The sequence below is a fragment of the Muntiacus reevesi genome, chromosome 1 (genome assembly GCF_963930625.1).
Source record: "Muntiacus reevesi chromosome 1, mMunRee1.1, whole genome shotgun sequence".
Classification (NCBI taxonomy): Eukaryota; Metazoa; Chordata; class Mammalia; order Artiodactyla; family Cervidae; genus Muntiacus; species Muntiacus reevesi.
Window position 1 is genome coordinate 168,155,760 of NC_089249.1, and position 25,976 is coordinate 168,181,735.

Sequence of the window (25,976 nt, forward strand, 5' to 3'; positions counted from 1 at the left end):
AGTCCCTGGGGTCGCAAAGAGTGGGACAAGACTGAGCGACTAAACAATCTCGGTGTTGCTCCTTCCCCGCGCTGAGCACACCATGCCCTCCTCGGCGCCAGATCTGGGTCTGGGTCCCCCCTCGACGGGTGGCCCCAGAGGGCAGGGGGCCGCAGACGCTGGCACAAGGTGCGTTGCATGAGGGTGCATGGGCGCCGCGCTGCCCGGGGTGTCGTGGGGTGGGGGCTTCCGGGTGGGTCCGGGAGGGAGGCGGCTGTCGAGGCCCGGCTGGGCGCGCGCTCGGCCGGGCGGGGTGCGGGCCTTGGCGGCGGCTGTGGAAAGAGGAGGGTGGAGGCCCCGCCCCGCCGCGCCCCTCCCGCCGCCCGCCCACTCCGGCAGCCGCGAGGGGCGGCCGGCAGAGCGACGCGGAGCCCCGCCGGCGCGGACCCCGACGACGCCCCTGCCTGGAGCCCGCGCGCCCCGGGCCGCCCTCGAGGGCCAGGAGCGGCGCCCGGCGGCCGCCCCTGCAGGTAACCGGGAGGAGGCGGCGCGGCTGCGGGGCTTGGGGGCTCCGAGGGCAAGACCCGGCCTGCGCTTCTCCGGAGACTGTCGGGGACACCCGGGCCGGCGCCTAGGACTCCGGGGTGAGGACAGGCTGGGGGACTCGGGCCGGGGGTCGGCGCGGGCGCGAGGGAGCCCCTCCTCCCTTCCTTCCCAGAAGCGGGGGCTCCAGCTTCAGACAGGCCCCGGGTGGAATCCCTGGCCATGTGGCTCGGAGCAGTCATTTCACCTCCGGGAGTCTCTCTTCCCACCTGCGAAATGGGATGACAACGCTTCCATCGCAGGGTCAGGAGAGAGCAGGGGCCTTAGGACCACCCCCCACCCCTTGTAGACCCCAGGCTCTCCTCTCCCCATCTCCCTGCTGGTTCTAGCTAGCTGGCCACCTCCCGGTTTCCCGTTTTTTGTTTTTTGTTTTCCTGCTTCTGCCCCCAATCCCTCCTATTCGGGGTGTCCTAACAGCATCCCCCAAACCCGAGACTGGGGTTTTGAGGGCTGTCTCTGCCAGAGGCTCAGCACCCTGCCGCAGCTCGGGTTTGAGACCTGCAGAGGGGTGAGGGGGGCTGGTGCCTGACTCAGAGGAGCTGGGATCTGGGGGCCCCAGCACTGCCTCCCCAGTGTCTGTCCTGGGGCTGGAGACATAGCGACCATGGGCTTCCCCTGGGGTTGGGGGGATGCGCGGGGAGACGCTGCTCAGCCAGAGGAGCCTGGGAGTTACGAGCTTTGACGGGCAGACCCTTGGAGTTTGCTTGTTGTGTGTGTGCGTGTGTGAGCCTGTCGGTGTGTGCCTTTGTGGGGTGTGAGGGGGACAGCGCGTGTCTGCCGGTATGTCATTCGTGTGTGTGTGTAAGTGTGTGCTTACGTGAGGGCCTCGGTGTGTGTGAGAACGTGCTAGGCTTTTGACCCAGAAATACCACTGACCTCCCTCAGGGCACCCTGGCCCCCCGGAAGCCCTCCCTCCTGTCTGCGTCAGCGGCTCTTGCTAAGGTCCGTGCCCTTCTCTGGTGGTAGGGTTCACCCGCTCCTTGGAGCGCCCTTCGTGAAGGCAGCCTCCCAGGGAGCCGCCTTGGGTGTCTGGACGACCTGGGGGCGCTGGAGGGCTAGGCAGTCTGGGGTTCCCCTCAGGGGACTGACGCTCACTGCCCTGAGCAGATGGGGAGCCCACTGTAGATCCCAGAAGAGGAGATGCCGAGGGCAGCAGCTCTGCGCGGGGAGTTGGTGGCCTTGGTCAGCGCACAGCTGTCCCCACTGGCCTCCTGGGCTGGTGAACGCAGATAGGCCCTCGGACACTCAGTCACCCCACAACAATCATGAGGACACTCTACAGACATACTCACAGAGCCACGCACAGCTGCATGGCTACAGTCCCTCCCATTGACAGTCACACACAATCACACACCAGAACGTCTCTGCTGAAACATACCCCACGACAGATGCTGAAACAACAGACAGGGCGTGTGCACGCATGCACACACGCACACCCACACGGACTCCTGCAGACGCATGGCAGGCCCCACATGGCCCAGCCAGACGCACTCAGACGGCACAGCACACGCGCGTGTGCGCGCACACAGACGCAGACACACTCTCTCAGTAGGGTCTCCCTCTCCAGTTTCACTCTGTCTGTCACAGTGAAAATGAGTTTCCACAAGAAGGGGGCAGGCAGATAGCCAAGAGGGATGTCAGTCTGAGCACCCCACCTCCTCCTCTGCTCCGGGTCTGAGCCAGACTGAAGGCTGGTTGCCCTACTGGTCCCCCAGCCCGCTCCAGCCCCCCAGTGGCAGGCATGGGGCTCCCCTTGTAGGAGAGTGGGGCCTCAGATGAACCAGTCCCATCTGTGGCCTGAGGCATTTACAGAGGCGCAGCAGCCTCTCATATGGGGTGCAGCTGCGTCTCAGGGTGCCCACTGGGGTACGTGGGGGAGGCACCTTGTAAGCCAACGTGTGTGTGGAGGGGCCGTCAGGAGAGGCAGCGAAGAGGTGACTCTAGCTGAGGTTTTCAGGGAGAATGAGAACTTTGACAGGTGCAGGGGGAGGAAAGGGTAAATGAGGACATTCCAGTCAGAAGGGACAGCATGTGCGAAGGTGTGGAGGTGGCAAGCTGCAGAGTTCTCTCTGGGGGTGGTGAGTAGTTGCCGGCTCAGGGCTCACAGCTCACTTGGTGGGGAGTGAGATGGACGGACTGACAACTACTTTGAGGTCAGATTTCCTAGGACCTTGTTCAGAGAAAGGGTGTGAGCTGCAGAGTGGTGCAAGTTGGGGATCACTCTGGTTGCTGTGGGGGGCAAGGAGGCCACTTAGGAGGCTGGACAAGAGTTTGAGGAGGAAGATGATGGAGGCTGAGGTGAGTGGTTGCCATGGGGATAAGAGGAAGCTATAGATGGAGAGGAATAAGGAGAGAGACTGGACAGGCCTCAGTGATGCTTGACTGTGGGGGTGAGGAGAGGGTGGGCCAGGAATCGTGCCCTGAGTGACTGTGGTTTGGCCCCAGAGGAGGCAGATCAAGGGGAGATGTGGGTTTGAACTCCAGGGTCTGGTATGCTTAGGTGCAGGGGCCTGACTGTTGAGTATAGCCATGAGTCTGGGGGCTAGTTAGTGTCTGTGAGACCTGAGTATGTATGTTTAGAAGCCTAGGTGGGTGTTTGAGGCCATATGTGTGGACATGTGTGCCCAGACATCAGCTAGGGAAGTCATGGTCCCCGAAAGGGCATTTTAGGCCTGCTGTGTTCTGTGGGCATTTCCAGGGTGGTGGGATGTGGACAGCGGGTCTTAAGTGAAAGCAGCATGTGCAGTGAGGGGAAAAGCCGATCTTAGGACTCAGATTGGGGTTACTTTCCACATGACTCTGAGTAAGGGTCTTCCCATTTCTGTGCCTCAGTTTCCTCATCTATAAAATGGGAATGCTAATGCTGATTTCCAGGGTCCTTTTGCCTACAGAGAGGGGAGGAGTAGTCCCAGGTCACACATGATCAGGGTGCAGAGCCAAGAACTTTCACCCAGACTTCTGATCAGAGTCTGTTACACCCCTCTGGTTGGATCCTGGGAAGGGACGGGGGAGGGCCTGGCCCTACTTCCATTCAGATTCTTGGAAAGTTCTGAACTGAGAGGTGACTGTCCCCATGCAGGCTGAGATTCTTGGCTCTTAGAGGGCAGAAGAAGCGGGTGGCAGCGTGTTACTGCCTCCTGAAGAGAGCCTTGCCAGCATTGCTGGCTCATCTCCTGGACGGGATTACAGAAACTCAGAGAGGAACTCGCCGAGGGTCACACAGCAGCCAGTGGTGGAATTGAGCCCTGAGGATGGATGGGACCCTGGACTCAGGCTTCGCTTCCTGCTGGAGGCTGTGCTCCCCTCACAGGGGCCATCCAGAACCTGGGATGGAGGGAACCTTGTCATCAGAGGTTCTCTAACTTCAATTCTTTCTGTCCCCTTGGGGGAGAGTAACAATAAGAGTTTACTGGGCAGCCACTATGCGCCAGGACCTGTGTTTGCATATCTCCTTTAGTCCTTATTACACTGCTGCAAGGCAAAGGTCGGTAGCCCATTTGACAGAGGGAGAAGTGGAGGGCTCAGAGAGGCCCGTAACCTGGCCAAGCATCCCCCTTTGGAGTGTCAAGCTGGGATTCATTCCCAGGTTCATAAGGATGTACAGCTCATGTTCTTCCCCCGCTGACCTCCTAGGTTACCGCCCTCTCCAGGGCTCGGTTTGTGGGGGAAGGGAATGGAAACTTAATTGTTTCTCATCGATCCACTGTGTGCTAGGCACTGTCATACACAAGGTACTTTTTTGAGGGACAGGAAACGTGGGAAGCAGTAATCATGAGAAGGCCAGGCCGGAAGCGCGGCTAGGACAGTGAGGGCTGGCATGGTGTTTTCTGGTATCTCAGGATGCGTTGTGGGCCTGGTGGGCCCTGTGAGGGAGGGTGGTTTCTGGGAGGATGGGGTGCGGACCTCGGGTCTCAATTCTGCCACGGCAGTGAGCTTCCCCCTGGGTCTCCATGAGCCCATCCATGAGATGGGCCAGTAATGCCTCCTCGGATCTCCTTGGAGCCTGTGATGAGGAGCAGTGTCACTCGTGTGTGGGGAGGGGTCCTTTCTCTTCCCCAAACGGCCCCAGGAGGCCGACTCTTCAGTCGCCACCCCCCTGCAGCGTCCACTGCCATCGCTAACCAGAAGCTGTCTCCCGTCTAGCCTGCTTCCCTCCCACTGCGGCGGCTGCTGGCCGCCACACAGCTCTGCGTGGGCCCTCCAGGCCACGCTCCCTCTGACAGGCGACCACGGCTCAGCTCGTGGCAAACATTCTTTTCATAGTTCCCGGAGCACAGCAAATCCGGCTGCTTAGCCAGGAATGCACAGCCCCCTCCTGCAGCGGCGGCAGGGGCTTGGGCAGAGGAGCCCCTGGGGGTCAGGCAGGAGGGGCTGAGGGGATGTGGAGGACCCCCCCACCTCCCGGCCCAAACCCAACACACGCACGCCTGCATGCACACTGGCCCTCAGCTCCAGGGAGCCGCGAGGCTGTCATCATCTGTGAACTCACTGGGCTCGGGTCCCAATTCTGGCATCATTCACCACGGGCTGGATGGCAGACCTGGGCGAGTGACTTGTCTCTAGCCTCTGGTTCTTCATCTGTAAAATAGGGTTTATAATTTAATCTCACCAGGGCTTTGGGGGAGGCCAGTCATGGCAATGAAGACAATGATAATAGCAAACATTTAATGAATGTTCCCTTATGATGAAGACGATGATAATAGCAAACCTATATTGAATGTTCCCTTATGCCCAGCATTGCTGGAAGTCGGCTACGTGAAATGAATGCCCTTCATCTTCTCCAGCGCTCTGTCAAGTAGGAGTTGCTCCCATGTTATTGACGAAGAAGCTGAGGCACAAATGAATGAGGTCACTGCTAGTAAGAGGCAGGGCTGAGAGAGGAATGTGAGCAGCTGGGCTCCAGAGCGGTTCATACCCTGTCATGATTTTTTAAGCAGGACTCTCAGTGGAGGGCCAGCTCCCAGTAAGGGCTCAGAAAACAGATACTTCTCCCATGAGCCCCGCTCTGGGAGGAGTCGACTCTTCGCCTCCTGGACATCAATCCGCACCTCTGTTTGGAAAATTGGGATGGGGAAGCGGGCCTGGGGCCCTGGCCAGTGTCCTTAGGGAGCCTGAGCTCTCAGAAGATGGTGGGGGACAAGGGGGTGCAGACTGTCCCACCCACCTCTGGTCTGGGATTTAGCTGGAGGCAGGCACTGTGCAAGGAGGCGACGTCGCCAGGGGAGGGCCTCAGGAGATTAGGGAAGGCAGCTGAGAGTGCAGGTTAAGAACAGAGTCCCATTGAAGTGGGCTCAGGCCCTGCCCTGGCACACCAACCTGCCCCACTTTCCTATTTAGTAGGACTGAAGGAGCCTTGGTCAGTTGGAGTGGGCTCCTGAGGCCCGGGCTAGGAGCGGCCCACTCTGTCACCAGCCCTGCTGGTCTCTCTTGCCATCTGGGTCGAGGCAGCACAGACGGGGGTGGAGGAGGAGTGGGGAGCATTACCGTGGCGGCAGTCTCCAGGAAGCCCAAGGGAACCGGGGTTTGGCCACCTGAGGGCTGGCAAGCCCCGAGGTTCAGATCCTAGTCCTGGTGCTTCACCGTGGAGAATGGATGTCACCTCTCTGGGCCTCAACCCTCCTCCTCAAAAAAGCGATAGCAATTCCCGCCTTACAGGGTTACGGGAGAGCATGGTTATAAATGCCTGGAACACGTCTAGTGTCTGGTGCATAAAGTGTGCTTGGGATTTTTATTTGTTGCTTTTTATTTTTTGGCCACACTGTGCATTTCATGGGTCTTAGTTCCCTTACTGTGAATCGAACCCATGGCACAGCAATGGAAGCACAGAGTCCTAACCACTGGACTGACAGGGAATTCCTTATACTTGGGATTTCTAGAGACCATTATTATTAAGGGCTAACGTGTGAAGGGCTTGGAGAACCAGCTTTAAGCTGCGCTTGGGGTCCTGAGGCTGATGCTGTTGTTCAGTTGCTAAGTCGTGTCTGACTCTGCGACCCCATGTCCTTCACTATCTGCAGAGCTTGCTTAAATTCATGTCGTCGGTGATGCTGTCTAACCTTCTCATCCTCTGCCACCTCTTCTACTTTTGCCTTCAATCTTTCCCAGTATCAGGGTCTTTGATTCTGATATTCAAGGCATTTCTCAGGCTGACATCAGCCAGTTCTTCTCATCTCAAACCATCTGTATTTAGAGAGGTTAGGAGCCCAAGCTTTGGCACCAACAGCCTCGGCTCTACCCATCATGAGCTGTGTGACCTTTGGCCAATTACTTAAGCTCTCTGTCCCTTGGTTTCCCACTCTGTAAAAAGGAAAGACAAAGAACATATACTTCATTGGGTTGGTCTGAGGAGAGCCAGAAGAGTCCCTGACACATAGTAGGTACATAATAAGTGTCAGCTATGATTAGTTAGTTCATTTATTTAATTATATTCACAACGTTCATGCCTCCATACCCTCACACAGGCTGCTACTTTAGCCTGGACTAATTACCTTTCCCCACCACCACCCAGTTAAATCTATGTTCATCTTTCAAAAGCCCGGATCCAAAATAAGTCACTTCCTCTTCCTGAGCCGCATGGTGAGGATGGGGGACTGGGGCAGAGAAGCCAGGGTCAAGTTGGGCAGTGAGAACCTCCCACCCATGCTCCGTCAGCCAGGCTGGGCCCTCAGAGAGAGCAGCCTCATGACCCAGCTCTGGGGTCACGGTGTCAGAGTGGCACGGATGGGGGCAGGGCTCAGCTGAGCTGGAGAGAGGGCCTAGGAGCCGCTGGCTCCGGCAGCTGGCTGCTTGTGCGGGGAGAGGACTGGGATGTCAGAGTTTCCATGGGAGCAGGCAGAGGCGCGCAAGCAGCTGGGGGAGAGAGTGACGCGGCCGGCAGGCCTCCCTGCCAGGTGGGCTGGCTAGGCATCCCCTCCCCATCCACCCGGGATTCATGTCTGGGCTTGGACTACGGCCCCAGTTCTGCTGTGTGACCTGGACTAGGGCTTACGATCGTCAGGCATCATGGTTGATTGAGCCAGAAGTGGGGACCTGGCCATCGAGGGCTGTAACCACATCATGTGCCCTGCTCAACAACCATCCATGGCTCCCCATTGCCTCACAGAGAAACGCAAGCATAGCATTTAAGGCTCTTCACCAAATTGGCCCGGCCCTCTCAGCTCCTGCTCATCCTCTCAACCTCATGGCGCTTCTGGACCTTCCCGGTATCTGCCAAGCAGCTTCCTACTACTGCCTGAAATTCCTTTTCTTACTTTGCCTGCCTGTCAGACTCCTACTCACCCTTCAGGATCCAGCCCCTTCCTACATGAAGTCGTCTAGGGAAACTCAAGGGCAGTATTCTCAGTTGTGTACTCCCATGACCCAGAGACCTTGGTCAACTGTGTGATGGCCACCTGTCCGATGCCTCCGGCTAGTTCAGGGCAGGGCAGGGCGCTGAGCCAGGAGCCATGGCCTAGCCTTGGGTTCCATACCCAGTAGGAGCTTCCCCAGGTGGAACCGGAGTCTATAGTAGGGACCACCCCAGCCTAGGGTCTGGCAGAGTGTAGGGACTTCTTCAGCCTGGATCCTGGCACACAGAAGGGGCTTTCTCAGCCTGGGCCCTAGGACAGGAAGAGTCGCAGCAACTCAGGGCCAGGTCCCCTGTGGGCATTGCCGAGTGTGCATGGAATGAATGAAGTCGGTGGGGGAGCACACATCTTGGCTCCCTGAGAAGAGACTGAGGTTGGGGGCCAGTGTTCCAGCAGGGGCTCCTGGCAAAAAGCCCAGGGCAGTCCCTAGTGTGGCTGTGAGTTAGGGCAGGAGGCTTCCCCAGCTCCTGGCATCTTCCTCAGTTTCCCTCTTTCAATTCTCAGCCCTTGTCTCTGCTGGGACCTTCAGAGGCCCCTCCGACCTGAAAGGTAAGCTAGATTTGGGGGCAGGGGTTCTCCAGCACCCCAGGCTGCATGAGGCCTGTGCTTGCAGGCGTCTGCCCTCGTTCCCCCAGCTGCCGTGGAAGCCCCTCCCCGCCTCAGGGTGTCGTAGCGGGCAGCCCCTCTTGCAGGTGACCTCAGCTCCCTCCGGCCCAACTCGGAAGCAGCTTTTTCTCATTTGTGAACTATTTCGCCCCAGCTCCTTGGCGCGGCCGTGTTTGCTTGGCCTGCCTGGGTGCAGTGGCCTGGCCGTGCTCCCGCCGGGCCCCCTCCCTGCCCAGCCCAGCGTCTCCTGCCCGAAGCTGCCGCCACCGCGCAGGGAAGCCGCGAAGGCCCAGGAATCTTGGCAGGCGTGCGGAGGCAGCGGGCGGCGGGTGGCGCTCCGGAAAAGGCTGCAAATGTGAACCAGAAGGCGGGGTGGGGGGAGGGACAGGCGGCTGAGAAGGCGGGGCTCAGCCTAGGGCCTGGGGGTTTCTGTGTCTGGTGGCCCTCCAATGTTCGGTCTTGCTCAAAAGTTCAAGGCCTCTTCTGGGAAGTGAGCAATGGCACCAGCTGAGGCCTGAGCCCCTGGCGAGGAAGGGCCAGCCCCCTGGCCACCTGCCTGAGGATACAAGGCTGCCCTGGCTCCTGTCTGCTGCCGGGCTTCTTCTGGTTCATTTGCCCCCACCTGGCTGTTCCTACCTCCCTGGACATTCTGTTACCCCCAAGATGCCCCTCCCCAGGGTAGTGGTGGGCTGGCTAGCCTCAGAGAAGAGCAGAGATTGGTGGCCCGGGAAGTGGACCTAGTCGCCTTCAGGGAGGGAGGTCAGCCCAAGCCCCCTCCAGTCCAGAGCTGAGAAGGACTCTGGAAGAGCCACCAAGGAAAAAGGACCCTATGAGAAGCCATCTTGCAGGCTGGCAGGAGGTTGGAGGTGGAGTTGTCAGAGGCTAGGAACTGGAGCACCCAGGCTGCAGACTGTACTGAGCACCTACTATGTGCTGAGCCCCAGCTAAGGATGAGATGGGTGTCAGGGAAGACAGGCCCTGGAGGAGGAGCTTTTCTGCCTGAGGGAGGCAGGGAAGACTGCTTGGAGGAGGAGGCATTTAACTGGGTCTCAAATGAGGAATAACATGTTTGCCTGGAGGAAGGAAATGGTAACCCACTCCAGTATTGTTGCTTGGGAAATCCCATGGACAGAAGAGCCTGGCAGGCTACAGTCCGTGGGGTTGCAAGAGTCCGACATGACAGTGACCAAAACTACCACCACCTGGAGGAAGAAAGAATGGGCAATTCAGGCAAACAGGATTGTGCAGGCAAAGGTGGGCAGTGGGTACAGGGAAACATCAAGAAGTTTGGGGTGTCTGGATTCAGGATGCTGGTTCTCCTCTCACCCCTAAACATGGGTGGTTTCCCTAAGGGTGAGCCCATGGCCCTCATCCAGGCTGCAGCAATGCCACCAATGAAGCACTATTTTAATCTCCAGCCTGTATCGCTCCCTCTCAAGTTTCAGACCCACAGGTTCTCTGCCTCTTAGATATTACACATCCTAGAAGCCCCTCGGTCTTCTTTGCCCAGTCAATTTGGAATATTCCACCATCTCTTGCCTCTGTGGGCATGTTGAACTCTGTTCTTAAAACCTCCTTCCAGTGCTGTTTTGCAGGTTGAGGTTCCCTGTGGTCCAAGGTCTTCTTCACCTGCAGGGGTGACGGGTGTTGGGACTCTTGGTGGAACTGAAACTCGGTTGTGTAGACAAGGTGGGCAGAGGGCGGCACTCCTGTCCTGCCATCAGTCTGGACCATAAGGTATTCTCCAGGAAGCCCTGTCCCAGCGTAGCCGCCTTGCTCCGTCCCCCAGCTCTCAGATTCCAGGTAGCTCTTCTGCTTCGAAACAGTCCTCATGCTTGCATATTTAAATTTGAGAGGCTCAGAGTCTCAGTGACCCGCAGGGCAGTGAGGTCATGGGGACTGGACCCCACAAGTCTCCACCCAGAACTTGTGGGGCTGCTCAGGGATCATGTAGGGAGGTCAGCCCCAGACCTGACGTTAGCATTGAGGCCACAAATGCTGGCCTTCTGGAGGCTCCCATCAAGGGACCAGCAGCTGAGATTTCAGGAACTCTGAGAACCTAAGTATAAGGCACAAGAGAGCAGAGGAAGAGAAACGGGGTGGGCAAATGGGATGGTGACACCGAGACAGGAGAGAGACCTCCCAGGAGACGTCTCAGATACACAGGCCGGTGAGGATCTGGGGTCAGAGACAGACGCGGCAGAAGGGTCTGTGTGGGCATGTCAATCACCCACATGGTTCCCACAACAAGCTGGTTCCCACCCTCCTCCTTACACACATGACCCTTAGATCTGGAGTGTGTCTCCCCACCAGCTGCGATCTCAGGGGTCTGCCAGCCTAACTATGATCTCGCCATCCTCTTTGCTTTCTTTCTCCAAATTACCACTGAATCTAAAGTACAGTCAGCCCTCTGTATCCGCACGTTCCACGTCCATCCTCAAATTCGGCCAACTGTGAATCAAAAATACTTGAAAACCAATTCCCAAAATTTCCAAAAAGCAAAATTTAAGTTTACCTTGTATCCCAGCAACTACTTATATAGCATTTACATTGTATTCGGTATTATAAATGGTTTAAAGTATATGTGAGGATGTGCATAGGTTATATGCAGATACCACACCATTTTTTTTGATACCACACCTATTTTAAAAAATATTTATTTTTATTTATTTGGCTGCTCAGTGTCTTAGTTGTGGCATGTGGGATCTAGTTCCCCAACCAGGGATCAAGCCCAGGGCCCCAGCATTGAGAGATCAGTCTTAGCCACTGGACCACCAGGGGAGTCCCACCACACCATTTTATATAAAAGACTCAAGCATTCATAGATTTTTGGTATCCACGGGGGGTCTTGGAACCAATCACCCGTGGATGCAGAGGGACGACTATATACCTTCTCCAATAAGCTATGTGAGCTGCAGAATAGCATGGGATTTTACATGTTGGTACTAGGGAGTCATTGGAGAATCCAGAGTGGGGACAGCCATGGCAGAGCTGTGCCAAAGTGTGGTTCACATATAGGCAGCATCAGTGTCTCCTGGGAGGTTGTTAGAACTGCAGATGCTGGGCCCTGCCCCACACTTACTGAATCAGGATCCCTGAGGGTATGGGCTAGGAGCCTGTGTTTTTAAAATCATGTGATGCACGCTAAAGTTTGAGAAGCACTGTTGGAGTATCTATAGGATGTTCTGAGGAAAACAGAGAAGCTGAGGTTGACGGGTGGGAGAGAACAGTTATGATAATCCAGGTGAGGATCTGGCAATTTAACAACCCTTTATTGAATGGCTGGTTTGTGCCAGGCTCTGGGCTGTGTGTTGGGAGAGCACAAGGTCTGTATTAGGACAGAGAGAATGGGGGAGGAGGGGAAGGAACAGAAGTGATAGAAATAGAGGAGACAGAGTCCGCAAGATTGGACTGGGGGTTTGAGGGCAAAGGAACAGGGCTCTCATGCATAGTTGTGCAGGTCGGTTGCTGTTCAGGGACACCGGGGAACGTCAACGAGGAAAGCTCGAGTTGGCTGGATGGAGGGGCGGCCTTTCCCACCTGTGCTAAGGCAGTGTATAGGCTAGAGAGATTCCGTGGAAGGAAGGAAGGGTCAGAAGTGGCAGGAGTGATGTCCTGATTTCTGGCCTGGGCACCAGGGAGTGGGGGAGAAGCACGTAATAGGGAAGAAGATAATGACAGCAGTTTGGGTGGAGGTGTCTGAGGGACAGCCAGGAGAAAATGCTTGGCTCATAGTCGAACTCAAGAGTCTGGGGCTCAGGGGAGTGGTAGCTGGAAACAGACATGGGAGTCCCTGGTGCTGGGATTGGAACTGTGGGAGCTGGGGAGAGTTGGAAACTGCAGGAGAAACATCCCGAGAGAAGAGAAGAGGTCTGAGCCAGCTCCTTGGGGCAAACCTGGGTCTGCAAAGTGGGCAGAGGGAAGGAGCAGAGAAGAATCTGAGGAGGAGCCTTTCCAGGAAGGAGGAAAGCAGGGTCACAAGGCGGGAGGCAGTGCTGGTGAGAAGGAAACACACGAGGTGAGGGGGTGAGGGGTAGAGAGAGTTCTTTCAAGAAGTTTGGCTGAGAAGGGCTGGAGAAAAATGAGGCTGGCCAGGGGCGGGGGTGAGGCCTGTATAGACTGGGATGCAGAGGCTGGGACTGGGGGAGGCATCCACAGTGAGCACCCTCCCCCAAGCCCCGAGGAAGAGGTGTGGAGGGGCGGGGGGGGGGGCCCTTGAGTGGGAGACAGGACCCCTTTCATCTGAGACTCAGGAAAGGGGGATGGGAAAGGGATCCCAATCTCTGCAAGCTGGGAGAGAGGTGGGGGATGGGGAGCTCAGGAACCCTGGAGAAGTGTGGCGTCACCAGGCAGGGGGGGGTGGGCATCATGCCCAGTGGGTGAGGAGGGCAGTTTCTCTGCTTCTTTCCAAGATCCATAACTCCGTCCTTGTTCTGAGCAGGCTGTGTGACCCCTAGTCAGCAGCATCTCAGGAGCGGTCAGAGAAAAGGTCTAGAAGGCCAGATAATTGACTTTTAGGGAACTTCACAAGGTCCTGGTCTTTGGCAGCAAGTCACCTGAGGTCTCCAAGGGTTGGCGGTGATGTTGCTTTGCAGCAAGAGTCATTAAGGTTACACTGAAGGCAGGACTTTCTGGCCATCAGGGTAACAGAACAGGGCAGCATTAAGGGGCCGATGGCTCAGACCATGTCAGTTAACCCTTTCACAAATGAAGCCACTGAGGTTCAGAGAGGTTAAGTTACTTGCCTGAGATCACACAGCTGGAAAGGAGCTCTGCTGGAATCACAGTTCAGGGGCAGTCAGAATGTAAAGGGCCTTAGGGCCCCCCCACCCGGCCCAGGGCTGGACTCCTCATAGGGAGAGCGGCAGTAATGCTGCTCACCTGTTGAAGTGGCAGAGACTGGGCTTAGAGAGAGAGAAAGAGAGACCGAGAGAGACGGGTCAGGGCCAGAGACCCAGGGAGAGAGCAGAGCGCGGCCGAGCGGGTGGGGAGGCAGGAGGCACCGGGGGAGCAAGCGGGGCAGCCGATCCCGCAGAAATGTCTCCACAACAGGAAGCGTCTCATAACATACCTGTGGTTTGGCCAGGCCCCGGGGCTGCCTGAGCTCCCCGCGGCTCCCTCAGCTGCAGCCGCCCTTCTGGGGTGGGGGGCTTGGAGCAGCAGGAGCCTGCGCAGAGCCGCGCTCCATCCACCCACCCGGGGCGGGGGGAGGCGGGGGTCGGCCGGGCCGCACTGGCCACACCCCTGCACGCTCCGCCGGGAACCTGCGCCCCGCGCCCAGGCCCCCCTTTGCATCGCGCCCTCTGAGAGCTCACGTGTGCAATGGGGTGGGGAGAGGGCAGGCCCTTAAATTCCACAGGATCACCTGCCCCCTCCCCTCCTGCCGATCATCCCTGGGACAGGACCCTTGGAGAGGGGACTGGTGGGAGGGGTCACTTATTGCTGAGGCCCTTCTGCTCCTGAAGCCCTGTCCAGGGAGAGAGGGGTCTGTATTCACGCCGCTTCTTCTTCCTGCTGGGGTCCATTCCCCCCCCCCGCCATTGTTCTGAAGGACCCTGGAGCGCTACCCGCTCGCAGCCAACCTTTTCTGCCGCCCCCGGAGGCCCAGGCTGCCACAAAACGCTGACTTGGACAAAATGCTGTTTTACGGGGATTTGTTGAAAAGGGGGGAAATCCCCGTTAAGGACTTGCAGCTGTCCAAACACCGCGTCTACCCTGCTGCCGCCACCGCTCCATCCCCTGAATCAGCGTCTTCTTATGCATCCCACCTCCCGCCCTTGTCCGCCCAGCCCCTTCCCGGTTGCCTCGGCTCCTGCCTTCCTTCCTGAGGTCACCAGAGAGGGTGACGGGCTGCTCAAGGTCACACGGCAGAGCCAGGCTTGAGCCTCAGGGCTCTCGCCAACCAGTTCCGTGAGCAGAGACCAGGAGCGAGCAAGCGAGTGGATCGGCTGTTCCTCCCTGTGCGCCTCTGTTCCCCAAGCGGGCAGCTCTTAGCTGAAGTTTCTTGACTGAGGCCACGTGAATGTCCCACCTGTTCCCTTTCTAGCTGACACATAAGCCCCTCTGAGAGGCTGAGGAGGGGGCTTCCAGGGCCGTGTGACACTTATCTGTGCAAGGTCTGAGTGAGTTATTCGTGTGATCTTTAAACCTGACAGCAAATTGAGTTCATCACACATTTATCACTGTGCCAGCCAAGTCCTGTGCTGGGCATGGAGGGGAGGGCGGGGAGAGAATAGAAAAGGCAAAGAGGGAAACGGAGCTGTGCGGGGGACCCACAGGCGTCAGTGGAGCCCAGGGGAGGCATCCAATGGGCTTCCCGGACGTCTAAGAATGAGTAAGAGTAGGAGGTGGGCAAACAGCAGGGGGAACCGAAGGAACGAACGCGCGCAGCGGCCAGAGAGCCTGGGGAGCCTGCGGCGGGGGAGCCGGGGGTGGGGGGGCGGGAACGGGATGCCAGTGAACAGGAGGCACGGGCGCCCAGGCGCCCTCCGCTCTGCTGGTGGCTGGCATGGGGGGGGGGGGGGGCAGACCCTCCCACCTGGGCAGCTATGTGGCACCAGGCCAGGGCCACCCGTTCTTTTTGCAGCCCCCTTCTCCTGTGATGGGCACACTTCCACTCCCAGCCCCTCTCTCCCCGCCCCCCACCCCCACCCCGCCTCCACCCCCAACCTGGACTGGTATGGCCGCCTCCCCCCTGAGAGCTGGAGTAAGTTTTCCCTCCTCAAACCCACAGGCAGCTTGGAGTTGGAAGAGCGCTTCCCTTTCTCAGCCTGCTTGCCTCTCTGTCTAGCTTGCGCTCCCTGGCACGTTCTCCCTGGAGGCAGCCTGTCCCAGCGGTTAAGAGCTCAGGTTCTTAACAGACTTCCGCTCTGACCCTGGCTGCCAGGGGGCGGCGCCTCAGTCCTGCTCGTCTCCGGCCGCGGACTCCTCGTCTATAGGAAGAGGAGGCGCCATAGCTCCTCGTTCCCGGGGATCGGGTGGGAATTACATCAACCGCGCCCTGTGACGCAGCACTTAGGCGGCGCCGCAGCGGAGGCGTGAGCTGTCATCCTCCCTCAGACACGCCTCCCTCCAGAGGAAACACCTGCCCGGGTCCCGCCCCACCTCCATGGAGCTGGAGGTGCCAGGATGGGGCAAGTTCACGGGGGCGTCGGGCGGGGATGCTTCCTGGAGACCCGCCTTGTCAAGGAGGAGAGGTGGGGAGCTGTCAGGGGGCCCTGCCTGGACTGGGGGGACTCTCCCTCTGGTGCCCCGAGCCCCTCTACAGTTCTCCCCATCCCAGACGCCCTCCCAGCGGAGCCTCCATCAGCCCCCGCCTCCCTGCGGCCTCACACAGCAGGGGAAGAGGACCAAGGCTCGCTCCGTCGTGTCTGACTCTTTGCGACCCCGTGGACTCTAGCTCCCCAGGCTCCTCTGTCCATGGGATTTCCCAGGCAAGAATACTGGAGTGGGTTGCCATTCCCTTCTCCAGGGGATCTTCCTGACCCAGGGATCGAACCCAGGTCTCCTGCATTGCAGGCAGATTCTTTACCGTATGACCTACAGGAAGTCCTCCCGGGAGGCAGGGCTGTCTTGGGTCCTCCTGTGGGGGTGCCATGATTTCGGCCACCAGCCCACTCAGGCCAGAACTGCTCACTCCCCTCCTCCTGCTTCCTGCTGCAAGGTCTGCCCCTCTGCCTTACCCCCTGCTCCCCTTCCAGGCAGAACATTCTGGCTCTGTGATGTATGAGGATCCCCTATTCCTCCAGCTCAGGAGGGTCTTTATCCCACTCTCGAGAGGCCTCATGGTACGCTGGTTAGCGGCTGGGGCTTAAGAGTCAGACTGCCTGGGTTTAGGCTCTGACTGCACTCCGGTTTCCTCACCTGTGAAACAGGGCTGCTGAGCCTTGCAGGGCTGAATGTGGATAGAAAGTCAAACTTCGGGGCAGTGCCTGGCCGCAGCAGTTATCTGAGGGCCAGGCCTACAGTAGGAGCCCTAGCACCAGTCACGGTGCAGACAGAGCAGGTGGCCTGTGTTGAGGGCAGGTGTTCTGGGCAAGATTCTTAATCTAAGCTTCAGTTTCTATGTCTATAAAATAGGGGACAGTAATTGTATGAGCTGGTCGGGGGTCGTTGAGAGGGTTAGTGATGTGAACCCAGGGAGCCCTTAGGTGGCAGGTGGCAGGGCTCAGGGAGGCTGAAGACCTGCCCAAGGTTACAGGGAGGTTGATGGCAGAGCTGGGTTGGCAGCTTCACCATCCTGCCCCAGAGCCCCACGTTCATTCCTGCAAAGCCCACCCGATACTGAGTTTGGAAGAATACTGCACTGCAGCTCCAGACTCAGTCCCAGGTGCAACCCTGGATGTGCACAGCCCACTGCCACACCTTCCTGCAGCCACAAACAGGTCTGGAGAGCCCCTGGGTGGGGTGAGGGGAGCCCAGAGCAGGGATGCCAGGGCAAGTGGGACCTCCCTGGAGTGTATGAAATGTCAGGCTAGTCCCCTATGCAGATATTGATGGGTACCCGCCCTGGGGTACCAAGATATCTCTGCTTATCACAGCAATCCTGAGAAGCAGGTTGTTAGCCTAGTTTGTAAAGAAAATTCTTTTTATTTTTTTGATCACATCTCCAGGCTTGTGAGATCTTAGTACCCCAAACAGGGATCAAAACTGAACCCCCAGCACTGGAAACTCAGAGTCCTAACCATTGGACCAACAGGGAATTTCCTAGCCTAGCTTTTTAATTAATCATTATTATTTTTTGCCACACCTTGCAGCATGCAGAACTTCCTTGATCAGGGATCAAACCTGTGCCCCCTGCAGTGGAAGCACATTATCTCACCCACTGGACATCAGGGAAGTCCTAGCCTAGTTTTTAAGAAAGAACTTAATTGAGATACAGTTCATATAGCATGCAATTGGCTTATTTAAAGTGTAAGAATCCACAGTTTTTTAAGGCACTCACAGAATTATGCAACCGTCATCACAATCAATTTAGAACATTTTCATCACCCCTAATAGAAACCCTGTGTGTGTGTTATTCACCCAGTCATGTCCGACTCTTTGCCACCCCATGGACTATTGCCTGCCAGGCTCCTCTGTCCATGGAATTCTCCAGGCAAGAATACTGGAATGCATAGCCATTCGCTTCTCCAGGGGATCTTTCTGACCCAGGGATGGAACCTGGGACTTCTGCATTCCAGGCAAATTCTTTACCGTCTGAGCCACCAGGGGTCCGGTAGAAACCCTGTACCTATTAACAATCACTCCCCAAGTCCACTTGCCCCAGCCCTAGGCAACCACTCATCTAACTACTTTCTGTCTCTATAGATTTACCTATTCCAAACACATCCTACAAATAGAATTATATGATTTTGTGCCTGGCTTCTTCACTTGGTGATGTTTTCAAGATTCATCTGTATTGCGCCATTTATCAGTACTTCACTTGTTTTTATTGCCAAGTCATATTCCATAGCCTGAATATTCCATACTATCCCTTCATCAGTTGATGTACATCTGTTGTTTCTACTTTGTGGCTGTTGTGAATAATGCCAATATGAACATTCATGTACACGTTTTAGTGTGGACATGTTATTGCATTTTACAGATGAGAAAACTGAGTTCACAGCGTGGACACCTCTTGCTCAGGCTCCGCTACCTGGTGAATGGAGGATTTAGGCTAGCTACCTAAATCTGGAGCCTGTTTTTCTTCCTAACCCAGTCCTTGTTCTCAGAGCTGAGCTAAATGCTGAGACAGGTGTAGGTCAGGACACAGGAGGGAGGGGTTAACTCTATAGAGGAAGGAGTGACAGCTTCCCTGGGTCTTGAAGGGTGAGTTAGTGAGGGGAAGAACTCTGCAGGCAGAGAGACAACTGGTGCAAAGGCCGGGAAGCGTGAGGCTGCCTGCTGACTGGGGCAAATGTATGGGGGAGAGGAGAGGCAGAGAAAGGGGAGGTAGATGGTAGAGTTGGAGACACAGATACTGATTAGATGATTAGAACATCAAGTTGGGAACCAAGGACTTTTACAAAAATTATTGTTTAACTTATAATTTTTTAAAACTTTTTATTTTGTTCCGGGGTATGCATGTAAGTCTCTTCAGTTGTGTCCGAGTCTTTGCGACCCCATGGACCGTACGTAGCCCACCAGGCTCCTCTGTCCATGGGATTCTCCCGGCAAGAATGTTGGAGTGGGTTGCCATGCCCTCCTCCAGGGGATCTTCCCGACCCAGGGATAGAACCTGTGTCTCGTATCTCTCCTGCATTGGCAGGCAGGTTCTTTACCACTAGCGCCACCTGGGAAGCCACCTGGGAAGTATTGGGGTATAGCTAATCAACAAAATGTGATAGTTTCGGGTGAATAGCGAGGGGACTCAGTCATACATATGCATGTGAAGTGAAAGTCACTCAGTCGTGTCCGACTCTGCAACACCATGAACTATATAGTCCATGGAATTCTCCAGGACAGAACACTGGAGTGGATAGCCTTTCCCTTCTCCAGGGAATCTTCCCAACCCAGGGATTGAACCCAGGTCTCCAGCATTGCGGGCAGATTCTTTATCAGCTGAGCTACAAGGGAAGCCCATACATATATGGGAAGTCATACATATAGATGTAATTAACTAATGGCCTCGAGGCTTGCGGGATCTTAGTTCCCCAACCAGGGATCGAACCTGGGCCACTGGCTGTGAGAGCCTTGAGTCCTAACCACTGGATAGCCAGGGAATTCCCACAAAGGACTTGATCCAGAAGATGGTGGGGAACCCCAGAAAGGCCTGGACTTAATGTGAGGTCAGACAGACCTTAGGCAAATCCCAGTGCCGCTTCCTAGAGACCTTTGCTTTAGTTTTGTCATCTGGAAAATGCAGATGACAATAACAATACCTCGTTAAAGTGCTGGGAGGATTAAGTGAGCTCCCATGCCGGAGAGCTTAGCCTCAAGCCTGGCAGAGAGCCAGTCCAGCACGTGGTAGTGGGTGTGTAATCATCAAACAGTATCTGGCAGGGCTGTGCCAAGGTTAGAGGTGCTCTGGAAGGGCATCTGGCTGCCAAGTGAATGGTTTGGGAGGCTGTTGTCCAGGAACCTCACCCCCACCCCTGCCTGTACAGAGAGCCAGGGGCAGGGTTAGGAGAGGTTTAGTAGTAACTTCTGCAGACTCTGAGACTTTGAGAATTGCTTGTGAATAATAACTAAATTTTCATCTTTTTGTGAGCTCCTGGGCCTGGTGCCAAACCACCCATGAGCTGGCTTGATGGCCTCTCTCTTTCCTCCCCGCAGCACGCCCGCGGACGCCATGCGGGGGGTTTTGACGCCCCTGTCTTCGCTGCCGCCGCCTCTGCTGCTCCTGTTGCTGCTGCTGGGGTGCGGGCCGAGGGCGGCTGCCAGCGGTGGGGCCGCCGGGGCAGCGGGGTACCCGCCGGTGCAGTACGTGCAGCCCATGCACAAAGGACCCGTTGGGCCGCCGTTCCGCGAGGGCAAGGGCCAGTACCTGGGTGAGCATCGCCTCGCCCCGCCCCTCCTCGGCCCGTCCTGACCCCCCACTCCCTGTCTCCTGACCTCCACCGGCTCCTCCCAGGCCCCTGTCAGCCACAGCCCGTCCATCCCACCAAAGACCTTCCCATCTCCACTTGCTTCTTAATGCGGGTCCAGGGCCTCCCACCTAAGAGGGCCCGGAAGTGGGTGGAGCTGGCTGGCGGAGGTGGTCTTTAGGTAGGGGAGGGGCGGGAAGGTTTGTGGGCAAGTAGGACGGGGCTGGCGCCGATTGGCTCTAAGGAGGGCTGCTGGTGCCACCTGGTGGCCATCCCACCGCAGCTCCGCAAGGATGAGAGGCTCCTGGGGAAGGGAGGCCCAGCCTGGGTAGGTTGGGAACTAGGAGCCCTGGCTGTGGATACCCTGCATCTCCCGAGATGGCCACAAGACCACCCCTAAATTGCATCTTTCCTGAGAGTAGGGAGGGAGGCCCAGGGTGGTCTTCATGAGCAGGTACAGAACCCTAACTTCTCAAGTTGCACCCCCGTGCTGGGTAGGGAGTGGGAAGATGGGTCCCCTGGCCCCCCTGTCCAGGCCCCTGACTGCCTTTTCTCTTCTTCTCTCTCAGAAATGCCTCTACCACTCTTGCCGATGGATCTGAAAGGAGAGCCTGGACCCCCTGGCAAGCCTGGGCCACGGGGCCCCCCCGGCCCTCCTGGCTTCCCAGGAAAACCAGGCACCGGAAAACCTGGGCTCCACGGGCAACCTGGCCCCGCCGGGCCCCCTGGCTTCTCCCGGATGGGCAAGGCTGGTCCCCCGGGGCTCCCGGGCAAGATTGGACCGCCAGGGCAGCCGGGGCTTCGGGGGGAGCCAGGGATACGAGGGGACCAGGGCCTCCGGGGGCCCCCAGGGCCCCCTGGCCTCCCTGGGCCCTCAGGCATCGCTGTCCCTGGAAAACCAGGCCCTCAGGGGGTGCCGGGGCCCCCAGGATTTGGGGGGGAGCCAGGGCCCCAGGGAGAGCCTGGGCCCCCAGGTGATCGAGGCCTCAAGGGTGAAAATGGAGTGGGCCAGCCAGGGCTACCTGGAGCCCCGGGGCAGGGGGGTGCCCCAGGGCCCCCGGGTCTCCCTGGCCCAGCTGGTTTAGGCAAACCGGGTTTGGATGGGCTTCCTGGGGCCCCTGGAGATAAGGGTGACACTGGACCTCCTGGGGTGCCAGGACCCAGGGGGGAGCCTGGGGCTCTGGGCCCAAAGGGGCCCCCTGGGGTGGATGGTGTGGGGGCACCGGGGTTAGCAGGGTTGCCAGGGCCACAGGGCCCACCAGGAGCCAAAGGGGAGCCAGGGACCCGGGGCCTCCCCGGCCTGATAGGCCCCACTGGTTATGGGATGCCAGGCCTGCCAGGTCCCAAGGGGGACAGGGGTCCAGCTGGGGTCCCAGGGCTCTTGGGGGACAGGGGCGAGCCAGGTGAGGATGGGGAGCCAGGGGAACAGGGCCCACAGGGCCTTGGGGGGCCCCCTGGACTTCCGGGGTCTGCAGGGCTCCCTGGCAGACGTGGAGTCCCTGGGCCTAAGGGGGAGACAGGGCCTATAGGACCCCCAGGAGTGCCTGGCATTCGGGGTGACCAAGGGCCTAGTGGTCTAGCTGGGAAACCTGGGCTCCCAGGAGAGAGGGGGCTTCCAGGGGCTCATGGACCTCCTGGACCGACTGGGCCCAAAGGTGAGCCAGGTTTCACGGGCCGCCCTGGAGGACCAGGGGTGGCAGGAGCCCTGGGGCAGAAGGGTGACTTGGGGCTCCCTGGACAGCCCGGCCTGAGGGGCCCTTCAGGAATCCCAGGACTCCAGGGTCCGGCTGGCCCTATTGGGCCCCAGGGTCTGCCAGGCCTGAAGGGTGAGCCAGGCCTCCCGGGGCCCCCTGGAGAGGGGAAAGTGGGGGAACCTGGTGTGGCTGGGCCGACAGGGCCTCCTGGGGTCCCAGGTTCCCCAGGACTCACGGGCCCTCCTGGGCCTCCTGGCCCCCCCGGCCCCCCGGGAGCCCCGGGGGCCTTCGACGAGACTGGCATCGCCGGCTTGCACCTGCCCAACGGTGGCGTGGAGGGAGCCGTGCTGGGCAAGGGAGTGAAGCCACAGCTGGGGCTGGGGGAGCTGTCGGCCCATGCCACGCCCGCCTTCACCGCTGTGCTCACCTCGCCCTTCCCCGCGTCGGGCATGCCCGTCAAGTTTGACCGGACTCTCTACAACGGCCACAGTGGCTACAACCCGGCCACGGGCATCTTCACCTGCCCCGTGGGCGGGGTCTACTACTTCGCCTACCACGTGCACGTCAAGGGCACCAACGTGTGGGTGGCCCTCTACAAGAACAACGTGCCAGCCACGTACACCTACGACGAGTACAAGAAGGGCTACCTGGACCAGGCGTCCGGCGGCGCTGTGCTGCAGCTGCGGCCCAACGACCAGGTCTGGGTGCAGATGCCCTCGGACCAGGCCAACGGCCTCTACTCCACCGAGTACATCCACTCTTCCTTCTCGGGATTCTTGCTGTGTCCCACATAACCCGCGCTGCCCTGGCCTCCTCCTCTTTAGTGGTAGAGAGACCTTCTCACTTACCAAGAACCTCCATTTAAAGAAAAAACCAAAGACTGGAACAGAGGCGGGCACAGAGGCGGCCGCGGCCTCGGCCTGGGGAGGCTGACTGGGATTCTCCCCACGCAGGCTGAGGTTTCTTTCTGGAAGAAGCTGGCCTGAGTTCCTCTCCCCCACGTGTCTGTGCGGTGGCGGGGGTTGTGCCCCCATCCTGCCCTGCCTGGCACCCTGGCAGGGCCCCAGGACGCTCCGCCCGGCTGGTGGAGACCCCTGCCCCCTTGTGAGTCCTGGGCTCTGCCGGGCGGTGAAGGAGGCTGCTTCTCAGTGGGTCAGCGGTGAGAGGAGGCTGGGCGGCCCCCTCCATTCCCCTGGGGAGACATACTCCCCAGCCCTGCCCAGCCTGCTGGTCCCCAGAGGGCACCTGCTCAAGGGATGGGGCGTGGCCTCCCTCAGTTCTTGGCTGGGGCTCTTCCAGAGGCCCTGGGACCTCCAGCTTAAGAAGATGGATCTCCCGAAGAGTTTTTGTTTCTCTCCAGGGGAAGGGGGAGGAGGGGGACCGTGGTGGTGGCCAGTGTGGACACCTGTCAGGACTGCAACCCTAGCGGTGGGGCTGTGACTGCAGGCCTGTCCCTGGTGGGTACGGGTGCGTGACTGCTCCTGCTGGCTCCTGGGCAGTGCTGACCCCCACTCACTGCTCAGGCCGCAGCCACGGAGAACGGTGGTGTGTGAGGGGTAGGGGTGTGGGCCTGGAGCAGGATGGCCGTTCTTCACGTTCATCTCCATCCCCAAGGCTGCCCCCACTATTTTTTACTTTGTTTAGTGTGAGGGCAGCCGCCCAGGCCCCTGGGGTGCCCACAGGTGGCACGAGGCAGGGCTGGCAATCAGCGAGCATGAGCATTCCTCCCTGTGTCTCCTTTCACCTGCTGAGGGAGAGCCGCTTTACTCAGACAAAATCATAAGGGGTGCTTGCCAGCCCACCCCCAGTAGCCCCACGGCTGAGAGCTTCCCGTTCACCCGCAGAACAAGGTTCACACAAGCTTGCGGATGAAGGCACCCGGCTGCTTCTCCTTAGGAAGAGCCAGATGTGGGTGTGCGTTGACTCCAGGGGTTAATCTGCAGGGTCCTCCTCTCCTTCCACTCTCTGGTTCCAATTTCCTCAGGGCCCAGGAGGCTGAGGCCCTGAGAAAAAGGGTGCCAACAGGCCCCTTTGGGATGAGTTGGACGTTACTGCCATTTTCCCCAATCCGAGCGCCCCACTGCAGGAAACACGCAAGACCTCCTTCCCTCCCCTTGGCCCCTAGTTCAAGCTGAGTGGATATCGCTGAGATGAGGACCCAGCGTGGATGCAGCTCTGGCTCTCACCCTGCCTGGCCGTGTTGAGGAAGGAGATCGATCACCGACTTCTGACTTGTTATGCTGTGGCTCCTTCCGGCCTCTGGGCTGGCCTCCTCCCCAGCCACAACTTCTCCAAATCAAGCAGACCCTTTGACCGCTCGTTTTAACTTTCAAAAGGTGAAAAGAAAACCCAAATCTACCCAAGTGGCACTTCAAGAGCAGGCTGGGCTAGGGTTCCTGGTGGGTTTCTTATCCATCAGCTCCATGGGAACTAAGTCTTAAATCATACCTCGTGGGGGCCACCTGCTCAGCATCCTTATTGAGTCAAAGCCACTGCCATTTGACCTGTTAGGAAGGGTTCTGATGGGTGGAAATGCACCAGCTCCCAGTAAAGTCCAGGGCCCTGAGGAGGGTACGGGGAGCCAAAAAACAAAAGGAGCTGTTTCACAGAACTGAGTTTCTGCTAAGTGCCATTCCTGAAGCCTTTGGGGAGAGGTGGGTAGTGTTTCCAAAAACTTTATGGGACTTTAGTTCCAGGTGTCCACTTAACTGATTAGCTTTGATAAACTATGTCGGGTTTTAACAATGAAAACTACATTACCTTGTGCATTTTTGTATTCTGATTCCTTTTTTTTTTTTTAAAGATTAAGGTTTAAATGTTTTCCGTTAGTAATTTCATTTCTAACCTGGTATAGGAAGCTTAGTTCCCTACATACCTATTATGTGCCCTGTGTCACAGGAGATTCGGGAAAAATGCACTTGGGAATCTAAAAGAAAATGGGAGTTCTTTTTGAAAAGAAAAACAATGGTATTGACTGTATTGACACAATCTCAATAAAGCCTGTTGTATAAACAGCACTGTGCTGAAACTGGCCTTGATGCAGAGGTGTCTTGAGCCTCTTTGATTTCATAAAGCACCCAGGGAACTCTCTGGGACTCTTGTTCTGCACCTTCTCAAAGAGCATGCATTCTTCCCCAGCCAGGGGTTCTACCACCACATCAGAAATGCTCAATTCTCCAAAGCTGCCTGGGCTCTGCACCAAGTAAATGCCAGGAGGCATTTTAGGAAACCAAACTGGGGTGGGGAGGGAAGTGGGAGGGGGGATCAGGATGGGGAATACATGTAAATCCATGGCTGATTCATGTCAATGTATGGCAAAAACCACTACAATATTGTAAAGTAATTAGCCTCCAACTAATAAAAATAAATGGAAAAAAAAAAAAAAAAAGAAACCAAATTAAGGCAGTGCTGGAGCTGGGGGAGATGGGTCAAGCTTCCCTGGAACATTCCTGCAAGCGCTCAGGGGTAGTGGAGCATGACCGCTGGCTCAGGATCCCAAGGGCCAAGTTTCAACATCTGATACACATGATGAATGAAATCAGGGATCGCTGCTCCTGTGGGCGGGGCTGGTGCCAGGCCCAAGGCAGAAGGCAGGGCTTGGGGAGCGGTCCTAGGAGAAAGCACCTGCCCCACAGCCTGCCACACGCTGGGGATCTGGACTGCAGACCTGAGGCCAGTCAAGGCCCTGAAAAGTTCTGGGGTTTTCCCCGGCCTGGAGGGCCCCTGTCCTGACTGAAAGCAGGCCTGCCCAACAATCCTGAAACCTCAGGCTAGCTGCAGGGCTGGGCACAGATCTCCACCGAGGTTGGAAAAGCCCTGAAGTTTAAGGTGAGGTGCCCTCTTCATTTCCATTTTCCTTTCTTTAAAATGGATGGCGTGTAGACCTTCCCGGCAGGCCAAGGCCCTTGACGGAGGCCCAAGATGCAGAGTAAGGCCCCCCCTTACCTAAAGGTCAGCAATCTGGGGACCCAAAGTTTCCTTTACACCGTCCTACAGGGTTCTGGTTCCTGGCCAGCGGCACCTGGGTCCTATCTGGGGAGCAACCTATTAAGTCAGGTTCTCTAGGAATATCTGACTTCTTCCTGCCCACTGCCTGGGCCACTCTGAGAAAGCACCAAACTATGCCTGCTCTCTTCTTGGCTGGACAACTGGAGGAATTTGCCTCCACCACCCAGCAGGTGGGTCCCTGGCTCCTAGGAGTGAGGCTCAGAGAAGTGCTAGGCACAAAAGGTCAAGGTAAG

At 57.6% G+C, this 25,976-nt stretch overlaps 1 protein-coding gene across 5 annotated transcripts; it reads left to right on the top strand.

Annotated features, from left to right (window-relative positions):
- The first annotated feature begins 152 nt into the window (after positions 1–152).
- Positions 153–24,955, top strand: COL8A2 (collagen type VIII alpha 2 chain). Of its 5 annotated transcripts, none has more exons than XM_065916525.1 (4): positions 153–168; positions 8,433–8,477; positions 19,791–20,005; positions 20,611–24,955. In XM_065916525.1, the coding sequence occupies exons 3-4, from the start codon at positions 19,807–19,809 to the stop codon at positions 22,527–22,529; spliced, it is 2,118 nt and encodes a 705-aa protein (XP_065772597.1). In that variant the 5' UTR covers positions 153–168; positions 8,433–8,477; positions 19,791–19,806; the 3' UTR covers positions 22,530–24,955. The 5 variants fall into 5 exon arrangements, with proteins under 5 accessions (XP_065772597.1, XP_065772601.1, XP_065772608.1 ...); XM_065916529.1 differs by lacking the exon at positions 153–168 and adding an exon at positions 363–623; XM_065916554.1 differs by lacking the exon at positions 153–168 and adding an exon at positions 364–509.
- Positions 24,956–25,976: the final 1,021 nt, after the last annotated feature.

Coding starts and splice junctions, on each gene's coding strand:
- COL8A2 (XM_065916525.1), top strand. CDS start 19,807: ATGCGGGGGGTTTTGACGCCCCTGTCTTCGCTGCCGCCGCCTCTGCTG. Junction 20,006..20,610: donor GGGCAAGGGCCAGTACCTGG/GTGAGCATCGCC, acceptor CTTCTCTCTCAG/AAATGCCTCTACCACTCTTG.